Raw genomic sequence first — 14,284 nt, 5'->3', positions numbered from 1 at the left:
CTTCGTTCAGCGACACCCTGTCATTTGCCACCTGAAGGAACTTACCTGGAGCATCTTCTAGAGCATCCGTAAGCGCTGCCTCTAAGGACCCGGCTATTTCTCTAAACCCGAGATAAAAACAGAGCGCTGCTCAGCGTCCATGCACGGAGAGAGGCCTCGTCCTGCCCGTCCCGCCTCGTCAGATTCCAGGGTCTTCCCTAGCGGCCCTCTGGTCAAGCCGGGCTCAGACGCCCGGCCAGCCCGCAATGCCCGCCCTCCTGGCGAGCGCGGGACAGACTTGTCTGGACCGAACTGCTGATGTCAGGTATGTGCTACTTGCAGCTGGTCTGAACTGCAAGGAACCCTGTGTCTTCCACACCCAACGAACTGCCCACTTCGGTCTCCAGCGAGACGCCGTTCCTGGCAAGCCCCACGTGACCACACTTGAGTCGTCACTTTAAGGCCGTTGGGCTGGTTTCCACAATCCATCCACGCCAGCACTGTCGCAGGAAAGGGGGTGGCCCCAGAGCATGACATGGGAAGGACTGCCACTGGGAGTGGCCGCGGAGAGCAGACTGGCTCGTCCTTGGCGCTCCGGTTCCCGCTGGCTCTGCCTCCCCCGCTCCGCCCCGTGCAGCCATGGTCCCGGCCGGGCAGCACCTGCACTGCCGTCCCCAGGTGAGATGCCTGGCAGAGGAGGCGGGGCCGGCGCCTGGCCCTGTTCGTAAGCCGGCCGGGCAGCACCTGCACTGCCGTCCCCAGGTGAGCTGTCTCCTCTGCTGACCGCTGGCCGGCCTGGCGTCTCAGGTCATCTTGTCACGTACTCCTTTCTTAACAACTAAAGCAAGCACGTTTTTATGACTTTGTGACGTGAAACTGTACACACACACAGTTGTGTGCATCACTTAACGACGGGGCAAGCTCTGAGAAATGTGTCCTTATGAGATTGTCATTGTGCGAATGTCACAGGGGCACTTACACACGCCTGGAGGGCACAGCCCGCTGCACACCTGCCCCGTAAAGCACGGCTTGGTTCCCAGGCTACACGCCTATGCAGCGCGTGGCTGGACTGAACGCTGCAGCCAACTGCGACACAGTGGTAAGCGCGTGTCCTTCCAAACGCGTCTGAACGCAGAAAAGGCACAGCGAACGCTGCAAAGCAGCACAGCTGTGAGGGGCTGGGGGCTGCTGGTGGGGGGAGCAGAGACCTAGGGCCTCACTGCACACCTGGACCTTACGAACAGGGCCAGGCGCCCGCCCCGCCTCCTCTGCCAGGGCCAGGGAGGGGACACGGAAGCTGTCAGTGCTTCTCTGGGACCGCCACGTGCGCGCAGATCCTGCTACTCAGAGTGGAAGTTAGTATTCCTCCCTAGAAACACGTCGGAGCGTCCCCACCACTGGTCTCAGGCTGCTCTAAGGCAGGGTCCTCAACTCCTGGGCCGTGGGGCCGGTACTGGTCCGTGGTCTGTTAGGAACCGGGTCACACAGGAGGAGGTGAGCAGCGGGCGAGTGAAGCTTCCTCTGTATCTGCATCCGCTCCCCACGCCGGCATCACCGCCTCAGCTCCGCCTCAGATCACCAGGCATTAGATGCTCATAGGCATTAGATGACCTGTCCCTGGGCCAAAGAGCTTGGGGACCGCTGCTCTAGCTAACGCCACTCTAAGCAGGAACTCACATGACCTCATTCAACGGAACCTGCATGAACGGCTAGCGCCCGGTTTCCGGCGGAGCGTGTTGCTGTGGGTCTGTCATAAGGTTTCTCAATAGTTCACAGAGCCACTTACGACACAGGCGCCCGCATAGCATCTGGAAGTGGCACCGTTTTCCAGAACAGAGAACAAATGTCAAAAGGATTATAAACGAAGCCGAAAGAATAACCAGGCTTCTCACAAACTGGTCGATGGAATCGGCGTAAAGAATACGCAAAGCGAAGCTTCTCCCACCGCCTCGGAGGGGAAAACCCCTCGCAGATGAACAAACACAGCGGGAGCGGGACGGACCCGCCCCTGGAGGCCGGTGATGAGGTGGGGGGAGGCGGGAAGAGCCACCACGGAGCTGCCGCCTGCTGTCTCCGCCCGGAGGAGGCTGCTCCTGGAGGCCAGCTCGCTCCACGTCACGGCCTCCGCTCTCTAACCACCGACGAGTAAATCGTACCCTGTCACGCAATCACGACACTTCTATATTTCCGCTTTAAAGCGTGTTTCCCAGAGAACAGTGTGACGATCGCAGAGACGGGGCCGCTGGGTGGACACGACACCCTCACACGACATCCAAATTCTACCCTGAAAGGCAGAGGTGGGAGGTGAGCGGATCACTGACCTTATCTGAAAATAAACGGGCAGGTTCCACTTGCTGTGGAAGCCGAGGTAGGCGGGATGTGCTCTCAGCCTCTTTACGCTGGCCTGGGACCCACACTGCCGTTCGAACGCTCTCACGAAGTCCATGCTTACGGTGTATTTCTAAGACAAGGACAAACGTGGCATTTTCTCCGTAAACAAACTGACCGGGATGGGGAGCGCACCCTGAAAGCTGCAATCAAGGCCAGGAAGGTCAGCACAGGATCGGTCCCCAGAGCTGACGGGGGCCCTATGGGGGCTTCCTTTCGCGGTCCCTGCCCACAGACCAGGCGACACCCAGCGGCTCCGACACGCTCGAGTCTCACGTGTGGACACCCAGGTTTTCTAAACTCAGTGCTCTGAGAAACTGCTCTCCTGTTCTGCGCGCCCCTCGCCCAGCCCCTGGAACCGGACGAGACGGGAGAACACGTGGTATTATTCTCATTGCCTCTCCAGAAGAAGTAGGAAGTTTTTAAAAGGGACAGAAAGAATCAAACCACGTGAGCAAAACCAACTGCATCATTTCTACAGACGAGACGGCGCAAAACCTGTCGGGGATGTGATGCTTCACGTTCATGCACCTGTGCCTAAAACCGGACCGCTGCCTCTGACCCACGCCCGCCCTGCAGGTAGGCAGCCGCCATCGCCCCCGTTTCACAGATGACGCTTCCTCTTCCGTGTGGGCTCACAGAGGATTTCCCCGAAGATAAGGCCAGGAGACAGAGCGCGCAGACCCGTGGCTGCTGGCGCGGCCGCTCTAGTCCCAGGCCCCGGGCTCCAGGGCGAAGCCCGCTGGGCCTCCCAGCAGTCCCAATGACGACGGGCCCAGCGGCCACCAAGCCACTCCCCAAGCCACGCTGCAGCCTGCGCTGTGACGGGTCTCAGTGCAGTAAACACCACAGCGTAAACTCCGTCACCGCTCTGAGCGACACGCACGGAATTCCGAGTGTGGTCAGGTGTGTGGGGTCGAGACAAACAAAGGTGTTCCCGGGGCGCGGGAAGGGGGCACCTCGTGGAAGGCGTCGGGGCTCCCGGGGCGCGGGGGTGGGGAGTGGGGGTACCTCGTGGAAGGCGTCGGGGTTCCCGGGGTTGAAAAGCGAGGGCAAGTGTTCTTCCAATGCTCGGACTATCTCTGGCCAGACAGAATTCACCAAAAAATCGTATCCGGGGACCGTGTTGCCTTTTTCACTGTGAGGCAAGGGCATAATCATAGTCAGAGACGCCGTCGCACCCCCCTTCCCCGCCGGCAAAGACCCCGCAGCCCCCCACAGATGAAGAGCACACCGCCGCTGCCGTGCTGCGACCGAAAGTTCCTCTGCCTGGACTTATTTCAGCTTTTTTTGTTTTTAAACTGTATTTGTTAAGCAGTTTGTTTCTAGCTCCAAAGTTCTATTTGACTCCTTGATCTGTCTCACCTTGAACCCGACACACCCTCTGCATCCTGACTCCTACACATCCATCACTCAGCAGAGCAAGCTGGTGTTGAGGACGAGGCAAAACTACCCGACGAACTGCCTGGGCACCATTTTCTCCCCTAAAATAGGTGCCACGTTCCACTCTGTCTTAGAAAAGCCGCAGGCTGACACCACCAGGCGGGCGACCTCGATACTCTTCACACCACTGAGCCCTGAATCAGCACTGATATCACGCTGCCTCGCCCCGGCCCACAGCCTTATCCCTGAGCCTGCCTGCAGCTCATGGGAAATCCTGATCACAGATCTCGATTCAAAACCCGGTAACACTGCTGTCCTCTGGGTTCACAGGCTTTGTTTTGTGTCTTTCAGCAAAGGGGCTGACGACGGATTTCTAACTCACGACTTCGCAGGAGAGGCAGCGCGGAGTCAAAGCACGCACTCGGGAACCTGGGTTCAAATCTTGGGTCATTTAATTTCTATTTGGGTTTCTTCGTGTTTAAAATGGGGGTGATGGTAACATCTACCTCATAGCATCGTTACAGGCATCAATATTTGCAAAGCATTTAGGACGCTGCCCAGCACGTAGTAAGTGTTATGTTAGCACCGGCTAAATATCTAAGTAAGTAAACAAATAAATAAAGCGGATTCCTTAGATTTCTCTTGAACTTAAAGACCCGTAAATTGTCATCTAGGTGAACGCCATCTCACACGGCCACCCACTTCGATTCTTGTGTATTGAGTAATACGCTCTATTTTAAGATAATTTTCTTAAAAATGGTCAACAATTCAATACAGGGTCTAATTTTACTAAAACTGGGAGTTTTGCAGGTAAATTGCCGAACTATCGATGTTGATTGGGACTTAACATTCTGGTAAGTACTAAAAACAAACAGAAAAAAATTTACGTCATTTTCCTCCTTAGTAAAAATTATCAAGAAAGACAGGTTATCAAGGAAGCTAAGCCTCACTGTCTAGAAAGAGCTATCAAATAACCTCATTACCGTTAGGTACTGGTAAGAAATTACTGTGCGGTTGGAGGAGGGTGAGCAGATGCTTCTCCACATGTCAGACCCTATGACAGACCTTTAGCCATGTAAGAACCAGCTCTACTCTCTGGAGAAGAACGAAATTGAGAATTTTAAAACTATACGCAGACACGATACAAGCAATACTCAATGACCGATCTATCCGCCCCAAAGTAAATATCTAATTAAAGCCCCAAAGAGAAAATTTAAATCTGCAAGAACAATGGAGACGGCTCATTAGCAAAGCTAAGCCATGCTCTTTGGAACATGGGCCTGAGGTCGCTGGCAGGGATGGGAGGGGGGAGCAGGGACGGGGACAGGGAGGGGGAGAAACGGGGGACAGGGAGAGAGGCGTGGGATGGGGAGGAGGAGGCTCCGAAGCTGGTTAGCCCCTTTTGACCTGGGTGTGTACTTAACTCAGGTGGCTGTTCTCAAACACCAGGCAGCTCCCCACTGACCAGGCTACGGGGTCGAGTGGGCGGGACTCGTGTGCTGCGGGACCAGAACCTCCTATGCCTGCGATGGCCCCTTACTGCGGCTTGGGGCTGAGCCGAGTGACTCGAGGTGTGCGTGTCCCCTGTGCCCGGCGGACACCACGGGCCCCAGGTGCAACCCCGAGGCCCAGGTGCGCCCTGAGCACAGCCGGGCCCTGTACCTTGAGATGGCCCCGCCCGTGACCTCTCGAAGCAGGCGGCAGTGGTGGGGGACAAACTCCAGGAGTTTGCCGTACATGAGCTGTAGGCCGTCGGGGCGAGACTCAACAACCTGCTCCACGATCACCTGTGACAAGGAATTTCGTTTTTACAAAAAGCACCTGAAAGTAGAAACGACACACTGCAGAGAACGGAGTAGAGACACGCTCTGCAGGCCGCCTGTGCGGGTCCTGCATCTCTGAACACCCCTCCCTGTGCCTGGCAGGCCTGGCCGACCCCTGTCCCCTCCGAGAGACTCGGCCCAGTGAAGACTGCCGCCCCGGGGCTTCCCACACGCGGCTGCGGTGCTGTCGTCTGCGGACGGTCCCTTTCCACCCACCAGACCTGGAAGCGTTTTGACTCGTACCTTCTTCCCTGGTGAGGCCCCCAGCCCACCAACTGCCAGCGGGTACCGGCGGGCAAGCCTCTGCCACCCCCGGCACGGTCCCTCCCTGGGAAGCCCCCCCCCCCGACCCACGCCCCGCGGGGCGCACGCACCTGGTCCAGGTACGGCTTCACCAGCACCTGCCCGACCAGCGCCTCGGCGTCGCGTGTCTTGTCGATGGTGGCGTAGGTGCGCAGGCAGTGCCGGACGACGTCCACGTCCGAGGCGCGGAGACCCTCGAGCAGGAGGCCCTCCAGCGAGCGCTGCAGCATGGCCGTGATGCCAGCCACGCGCTGCGAGAGCGAGAACAGACCGTGGGCGAGGCTCCCGCTCGGCCCGGCCGCGGCTTCACACACGTCCCCGCCACCCGCTCACGCGGACGAGGGCGACGCGCGAAGTTAACACGTCGACGCGCCCTGCAGAGAACCGCGAACCCCGCAGTCTCCTGACAGGCGAACCTCGGCCTCGGAAAGGGGAGTTTGGGCAGAAATACCGAATGCGGGGAAGAGTCAGTTTCCTCTCATGCTCCAGGATTAACCTGACGAACAGGAACTTAAAGCCCAGCCAAGGGCTGCGGAGAAAGCACGTCTGATGACACCACGTAACGGGTCAAGTTGCATGAAATGCAGAGTTAGCTTCACCTCGTATTCAGAGACGAGGACAGCGTCTTTACAGACATCGACATGTGACACTGAGGCAGCAGGGGCCCCAGACAAAAATTCGGACCTAGCCTGAAAACCCCGCAGGTCAGCCCCGCCAGGCCATCGCCAGGGGGACCGGAACGACCCGCAGACGCGTGGACAGCAGCGTGGCCGCCCGGCGCCGCACTCACCGGCCGCACTCTGTCCAGGAGGGGCAGGCCCTTGCTCTGCACGGCGTGGAACTGCAGCTGGTTGAACTCGGCCGCGACCCGCTCCAGCACTTGTCCGGTCGCCAGTGCGCTGGCAGAGACAAGGATGGGCGCTTCACTCCTCGAGTCGAACTTCCGAGGACACGGCGCAGGACCAGCAGCGGTGCGGCTCTGGCGCCCACTGAGCTGGCCTCCCCCACGCCGCCCTGTTCCACGGCGGAAGCCAGAGCGTCCCCGAGTTGTCCCTTCTCCCAACGAGCCACATGCACAGCACGTCCGGCCGCCGGAAGCTCCACAGCCCTGGCTGCCGCCCAGCCCTGGGCCACGGGGCCCAGACAGCAGGCAGGGGCTGGACCAGGCCGGTGTGGGTGCGGCCACCGCCTTCGCCAGGCTCTCCCGCTCACGGCCATCTTTGCCTTTGACCTCCCTTCCCTCTGCTGCCCTGTCCCGTCAGTCACGCCTCCCCTAAAACACCTGCGACACCTCAAACCCCACACGCTGCTGTCTCCTCAGTAAAGTAAAACGGGCTCTGGAGCAGCAGGGCACGAAGCATCTCAGAGTGGCCGTCTTTACACTCGGTGACCCGGACCGCTGCCACCCCCACTGCCACCCCCACTGCCGTCACTACGAGTCACTCATCCTCCTGGCCGATTTAGAATTCGGGCTAGAGAGGGGATAAAAAGTCACAGAATGACTAAGGAAATGGTCGTCTTTTTCTTATTTTACAAGCTGCTTCTGTCCCGTTGATAAATTTCAACCAAATGTGTCCTAAACTACTTTCTCCAGGTGCAGAGCCCGTGCGAGCACATGGCCGGCGACACGCGGGGCGCGTCCAAAAAACCCAGGGAAGGCGAGCGCTCGCCCCAGCGTGAAGGCCGCCGAGGACCCGCCGCCCCGGGCACCGCAGGAAGAGGAGCAGCACTGCCTCTGGCCCCCAGGAGGCGACGTGCTGACAGCGGGGCCACGGCCACAGGCTGGTGACGACGGCACGTTACCGACCGCACCGCGTCCCGGGCTCCACTCTTCCTGAGCTCCATTCAAAACCACGAAGCCACGGACGTGGACTTTCTTTCTCAGAAATGAGTTCTAACTGAAAAAAATTATTTAGCCTAGGTGTGGAGTATTAATTTATGTGCTATTTAGTAAAAAAATACTTACCTGTGTACTTCTAGTGCAGATGTTTCTTTAGAACTTTGAGAATTTAAGATCTTCTCAATCTTCTCAACTGATCGAATAACTTGTATAAGCCTCAACACACACATCTATAAAAATTACAAGCAAAAAAAATAATCGTGGTTTTTAATCTGAATTATTCTACTTCTCCATGCTAAATGCAGGAAAACACAGAGCCAAAGTCGGCTCAGAATGTCCGGAGCGTCCCACATTTTGAATGTCAACATAACACCGAATCCCCGAAACACGGATCTTAATTTTGGCTTTCTAGAACAAGCATGTTCCAATGTCTAGTGCAAGTTTATAGTTCAAAAAGGAACTGAGTTTTGCTTTCTCATATCCCGTGCTCTTATCCCTTCTTCCTGTTCCCATCTTCCATCTATTCACTCAACTGTTTCTCACGTCTTAATGTGTCCACTCATTAAAGACATTATTACTCTACACATAGCATCAAAGAGGTTGAGGGACGTTATAAAAACACTCGTCTGTAAAAGAACGAAAAGAGACAAGGTCATTCGCAAAACAGTTACTGAGTACCCACTGCGAGCGGGCCGTTCTGCCAGACAGTGGGACCCGAGCGAATGAAACCACCAACATTCCCTGCTCCATGAAGCTCACGGTCCTTTCCAGAGATGCACTCCATTCTCGAAATCTTTAGACAAAAGCTGAGAAGCTCCAAAGAATTAAACAGAAGGTCTCTAAAACAGGCATCTCTCTCCTGACATTTTAAAAAACACGCTAATAAATACATTGGGAAAACACTGGATAGAGCACCAGGCAGAGTCCGAAGTGCTGAATCCTAACTCCAGCTCTGCCATCACGTCCTGACGATTAGACACGGAATCGGAAATGAAATGGAAACACAGGACCACGGAGAGTGAAGGCGGCGCATGAAGGGTGGACACGCCGCTCCTCTAAAGCGGCAAGGCCGCAGGACGCTGCGCGGAGCTCGCGAAAGCCACCTGCTCGCCGCTCTCTCAAACAGGGACAGCCGCTTTACGGGGCTGATGAACCCGTCCACGCCTATTAAACCGCAAAGTGCTTCCCAGGGTCAGTTATTACTATTTCTTATTCCGGAAAAAAAGGAGGGAGTTTAATTTTCTGTCCACTAGGGTATCTCTAAAATTACGCCTGACTTCGAATAGATAACATGGCATCATAATGCATAAATACACATGCAGATGAGCTTTTGGGAAAAACAGTTTCGCGGTCCTGGAAAGCATGAGCAGACACGGGGAGAGAGGGCTTTCAGCTGACCTTCGGCGTGAGAAATCCACGGTTTCCTTTAAAAACAGTGCTACCGTGAAAAAATTGAAGCACAAGGATGGTATACGATTTCCTTTGTCTTTTTAAAAAATTACTCTGCCCCGCCCCTCTGATCAACAACTCGGATCCGACCGGGAGTGAGGAGACGCGGGCCGGCGCTGGCCCAGCCCTCCCCCGCCCCGCTCGGCTGCCGGTCCCCAGCGGTGACCCCGCGTCCCCCCCCGCAGAGGGGCCAGGAGTACCCAGACCACGCGCACGGACGTCCCTAACCCCCGGGGCTGGCACGGGCCACGTTTACCTTCTTTTCTCTGATGTCCTCCTGTTTAGATATCCGCTCATCTACTGCCCGGATCCCCTCACTGACGGACGCCCTGAGACTCTGGGAAGGAATGAAGAAAACGTGTTATAGAAACAGCACTGTGACATTTACACATTTAACTCGATTCCGTGGAACGGAATTAAATTTGCGTATTTAACTCAATTCCAGTGTCTACAGGCCAGTACTATGCAGATACTGACAAAAACACGAAGTATCAGACACGATTCTGTTGATTTCAGGCAAAATGACAGAGAAAGCCAAGGTCAATGGGATTAGCGGCCAGAAGAATCCTACTACATACACAGCGAATGTCAGAGGGCCCAGGGCAGAGACAGGGCGTCTGGGTCACAGGGCAGAGGGGTGGGCAGAGGGCAGGGGGCTTGAGTTCAACTCCCACACTTGCGTCGGCTGTCGAGGGAGGAGGGGAATCATGGGAAGACAAAGGCAGGACGACAGGACTGAGTGGGCAGAGCGAGGCGGGGAGGTGCGCCCCCAGGGACAGCGGGCTTCAGGAATAAAAAGGGGGGCCGATTACGAGGGCCGCGCTCAGATCGGCCTTGGGCCCGTTTCTGTGCATTCTGCAGAACTAGGAACTTTAAGTGCTGACATGTCATGACGGAACGTTGTCTGGGGAACATCAGGACTCAGGAAGTGAGGGACAAAATGGCAGGGAGGGAGGGGCCGCGGGTGCAGAAACCTGTCCAGTGTCACCAGGAATTAGGGCCAAACTGAAGGCGAGGGAAACAACTAGAACAAACCGGACAAATCGGAGAAGTTCTGCAGAGGCGAGGCCACGCCTTCGACAGACCCCGAACTGCCTACTGACCACCAGCCACGCGGATGGTGAACAAGAGACGCACCCGTGTCCCTCCGCAATCGCGGGGTCTCGCAGCGGCTTCACGAGTCAAGCTCACACACAGGGAAGGGCCGGGGCCAGCAAGGGAGGGCTGGCCACAAACACGGCTGCGGCCGAAGGGAGCGGGCACGGCCCTGCGGTGGCAAGGCGGACCAGGGCCTGGCTGCAAGGGCCGTGGCCAGGGTCCGGACAGAGTCAGCAGAGTAGGTAGGTCTACGCCACGCAGGGAGGTGGCTCAGAGACTGGAAGGCCAACAACGGCCGAGGCTCAGGAAACGCACGGCTGGGAGCATGTGGGGCCGGTGCGGGGCCGGAGTGCGGGGCCATGAAGAACCTTTCTCGTCCACCCCAAGCAAACATGCTTGTCGTTGAAGCTTTTCCGAAAGCCGCACAAGACAGAAACATTCAAACGTGTTTGCCAGTTCCAGGCAGAGCTCCAGACTCAGCCTTTTACGACTGCTGTCCTGCCCGGCCCCCAGGGCATTGCCAGCTCCGTCCGCCACTCTGTCTCCAGTCGTGCAGCGAGAGCCACCCACGTGCAGGTACCGTCGTGGGGGCTCGGGGCACAGGGCCACTCACGTGGTCTGGAGGTGACACCCAGGGAATGACAGTGTCAGCACCAGGGTCAGAGCCTAGGGTGCCTGGAAGTCGGGGCGCCTGACACAGACTGGGGTCGGGGGGCGGGGAGCAGTTTTCTGCTGGAAGTGACGCCAAACCCCCCCTCCCTGTTCATCCAAAGGCTTCGAGGTCGGGGTCCTGTCCCACCTCTAAGACTTTCTCAGAGGAATGTCAAAATGTAGTGCTCCTTGGGTACCCTGACATTACATCATCCTTTACTATCTTATTTAAACCCCGGGGACCAGACTGGATGTCTGACCACCTGTCAACACTGTCGGAGAAATACCTGTAAAATGGCAATCGATTTCAAAAAACGTGAGCCAGTTGTAAGCTGGAGACCGCGGGGGAGGTGGCATTAACGAGTTAAATTTTAAAACAGCTCCTTCCCCTCCCTTGACGTTTTAAAGTGGTCTATTCAGAGGATCTGTCTTCAAACTGAACACATTCATGGCCGGTGACAGGGATCCCCGGGGAGGCGGCCAAGCACCACGAGCTTCAGGGTGGCCTGTGCGACACACGGAGGGACTTACCAGGACCTCTTCCCGCAGCTGTCCCAAAGGCACGGAGAGCTGGCTGAGGGCTTTGTCCACACCGACCTAAAGGCAAAAGCATGTGGGCACAGACACGTGACAACCAGGACCGATGGTGAGGACAGCAGAGGCTGACGCGGGACTGGACGCCAATCACTCACCCGCACAACCACACGCTCACTGCCCAGCAACTAACTGTCACAGAAATGCTGTTTTGCCATAAATATTACTCATGACAAAATCTGCTGATATCCATGAGACAATAAACATAGGGGAAGTCGTAATGAATGCGAGCTTCCTCACGCACGTTTGCCTTAGGATGAAATTTTAAGTGAATTGGAAAAATTCACTGGGAGGCGAACGCCAGCCGACTGAGAGTTGGATGGACGGGCCCCACCCTTCCTGGACGTTATTTCAACTCGAGAAAAATCCAAATTCAACAGAATGTAAATAAAATTGGGGGGTTTCTAATCCTACTGAAAGATCTCAGTGGCCTCGCCCCCAAAAGCAAAATCAGCTCATTAACCTTAATGCTCCCCGAAATTCCCGTGGGGATGAGGGCTCCGTGTGCTTTGGATGAACGGATTTAAAACTGGACACGAACAAGACTTGTTCGCCAGCATGAAAACAAGCACTTCTAGGTGGCTGTCACCAACCACCGGAGGCTTGTTACAAACCTTTCTCACGGTTCCATAAAACCCAGCCTTGCACAGAGCAGGACGGGCCCGGACATCAGCCCGGACACTGGCTCGGACACCGGCCTGGACGCCCCCGGAGCTTGTCCTCATAATGGCTGGATTGGCGAGAGGTCACAGAGCCCACCTAGCGACTGCCAGAAGCCACCACCCTGACTTACGACCCTGTGCTGTGCACTGTTTCTTAGTGAGTGATTCAAAAGCAATCGAGCTGGAACAGTCCTGAACGAGCGAACACGTGTGCCAAGGACGCCTGCTGCTTCCAGCGGGGAGCAAGGCGGGCAATCCCTTCGAGTCTCCCAACCGCCTGACACGCGGGGAAGCGACTTGGGGGCGCGGCGCGGGTTACCAGGTTGGTGGAGAGGTTGACGAAGTCCGCGTAGTCCTGGTTGATGAGCTCCACCATGGCCGTTTTGAGGAGCCGGTAGTAGAGCTCCAGGTCCTCCCTCAGCTCTTCCAGCTGCACGCGCTTCCTGCAGTCGGACACGAAGCGGTCGACGTCGAAGTCGTCCTGGGAATCAAGGAAAAGCAGAAGCTGTCGCAGTGACGCCACGCGGTACACACAAAAGTAACACGGAGAAGGCAAATGGGAGAAACGCCGCTCCGAGCCTCGCAGGCCCGGCGGCTGGGGGCAAAGCGCCTGTCGCCACGCCTGTCACCACGCCTACGCGGCACCCGCAGCCTAAACCCGCACGCGGTCCATGCTTTCGGCTGCACGTGTTAAACAGGCTCTTCTCAAAACAGAAACAGCTTTTCCCCTTAACTCTGAAAGTAACAAACGTCCAACACAAAACTTCCAACTAACAAAGGAGTAACCGTCCAACGGGGAGTGAAAACTCACCCGCACTCGGACGCTCTGCAGGTGAAGCGCCGTTGACCAGGAAAAGATACAAAATCAATACAGTCCAGCCACTTCCCCAGGCTGCCCGCTCCCTATCTCTAAGTTCTAGTGTAGAACGCATATTCTGAGATTTCCACTTTGTGAATCTGCTTTGACCAAAGGCATTCTGTCAGCTTAGAGTGAGCAAAATGGGGGGCTAGTGAGTCAGAGACGACACTGGTGTTGGGCTTGAAGGAGGCCAGAAGCCAAAAGATGGACAGGTGAAGAGTCTCCTGCAGCCCGAGATCCCTGACGTCAGCAACAGGCTCCGAGCTCTGCGGGCACAGCCTCCTTTCCAAAGCAACATGTCCTCAGTCCCTCCCTACCCTGGCTTCCCGCAGTGGGACAAAATAGGTTTCTGGATGGATAGGTCGGCCCTTCACTCCATCAGAGCCACAGCCCGTATTAGTGGCTCAGCAAGAACATCACCCACATCATTCCCCGGTCTAGACGGCCCCCATCTTAAAAGCTGACGTGGCCACACTGGAGCTGTGATCTGAATGCAGATCTCAAAAACAGATAGGCTAATCGACCCAGAAAGAGGAAAACATCATGTCTTGAAATCATCAAAAAGGGCAGAAGAAGAGATTTAAACTCGCTCAAAATTTTAGGTCTCTACTGAGCCAAAACTTTTAACTTTTTTTGGCTCAGTAGAGACCTAACTTTTTAACACTGAAACCAACTAAATTGTGTCAAAAAGTCCCAATCCTTAGAAATTAAACATATACTTTTTTGATGGTTAAAGCACTGGCCCAGCGGAATACACCAAATCAGAGGCAAAGTTCCTCCCAGCTGTGATTCAAATCTTGGACCTTTCCCAGGCTGTACCTGACAAACCTTTATTATCAGTAAAATGTTTTCGGTTTACACTTCTTTTTATTCTGGAGTTTATGCCCTACAATCATCTGCACGCCAACTTGCAGTTCACCTCAGAAAGTAGGGCAGCTTTAGAAAAGGAGAATGTCCTCGCTGTACCGCAGCTCGATCAGTGGACGTTGGGCCAAAACTCTGGATTAAGTGGCTTTTTCTGACCCGATCCCCGGGCAGGTACGTGGGTCTAGGGATTCGCTCAGAACATCCTTACTGGGCTTTAGGCGCAAGGCACTGGGCGGCAAGCGTCCGTCAGGCAGGGGACTGGCAGGCTGAGCGCACCGCCCGGTGACAGGGCCGGGCAGTCACCGGGGCTTTGACGTTTAGCTCAAAACCACTCGGCCAGAACTTTGGGGCTTCTTGACTCAACGTGCCCGATTCCGGAGCAGCGCTG

At 56.0% G+C, this 14,284-nt stretch overlaps 1 protein-coding gene across 1 annotated transcript in view; it reads right to left on the bottom strand.

Annotated features, from left to right (window-relative positions):
- The window catches only part of COG2 (component of oligomeric golgi complex 2), a 25,016-nt gene that overhangs the window by 9,046 nt on the left and 1,686 nt on the right, over window positions 1-14,284 (bottom strand). The window contains exons 2-11 of the mRNA XM_025039058.1: window positions 12,490-12,651; window positions 11,446-11,511; window positions 9,422-9,502; window positions 7,843-7,946; window positions 6,667-6,775; window positions 5,948-6,127; window positions 5,413-5,537; window positions 3,379-3,505; window positions 2,301-2,440; window positions 46-107 (exon numbers count right to left, since the gene is read on the bottom strand). Coding sequence (XP_024894826.1) covers window positions 46-107; window positions 2,301-2,440; window positions 3,379-3,505; window positions 5,413-5,537; window positions 5,948-6,127; window positions 6,667-6,775; window positions 7,843-7,946; window positions 9,422-9,502; window positions 11,446-11,511; window positions 12,490-12,651 — 1,156 coding nt within the window. The remainder of the gene's footprint in view (window positions 1-45; window positions 108-2,300; window positions 2,441-3,378; window positions 3,506-5,412; window positions 5,538-5,947; window positions 6,128-6,666; window positions 6,776-7,842; window positions 7,947-9,421; window positions 9,503-11,445; window positions 11,512-12,489; window positions 12,652-14,284) is intronic.

This window comes from Pteropus alecto, unplaced genomic scaffold (assembly GCF_000325575.1).
Source record: "Pteropus alecto unplaced genomic scaffold, ASM32557v1 scaffold189, whole genome shotgun sequence".
Classification (NCBI taxonomy): Eukaryota; Metazoa; Chordata; class Mammalia; order Chiroptera; family Pteropodidae; genus Pteropus; species Pteropus alecto.
The sequence above is the reverse complement of the archived record's forward strand: the minus strand, read 5'-3'. Positions and strand labels throughout refer to the sequence as shown.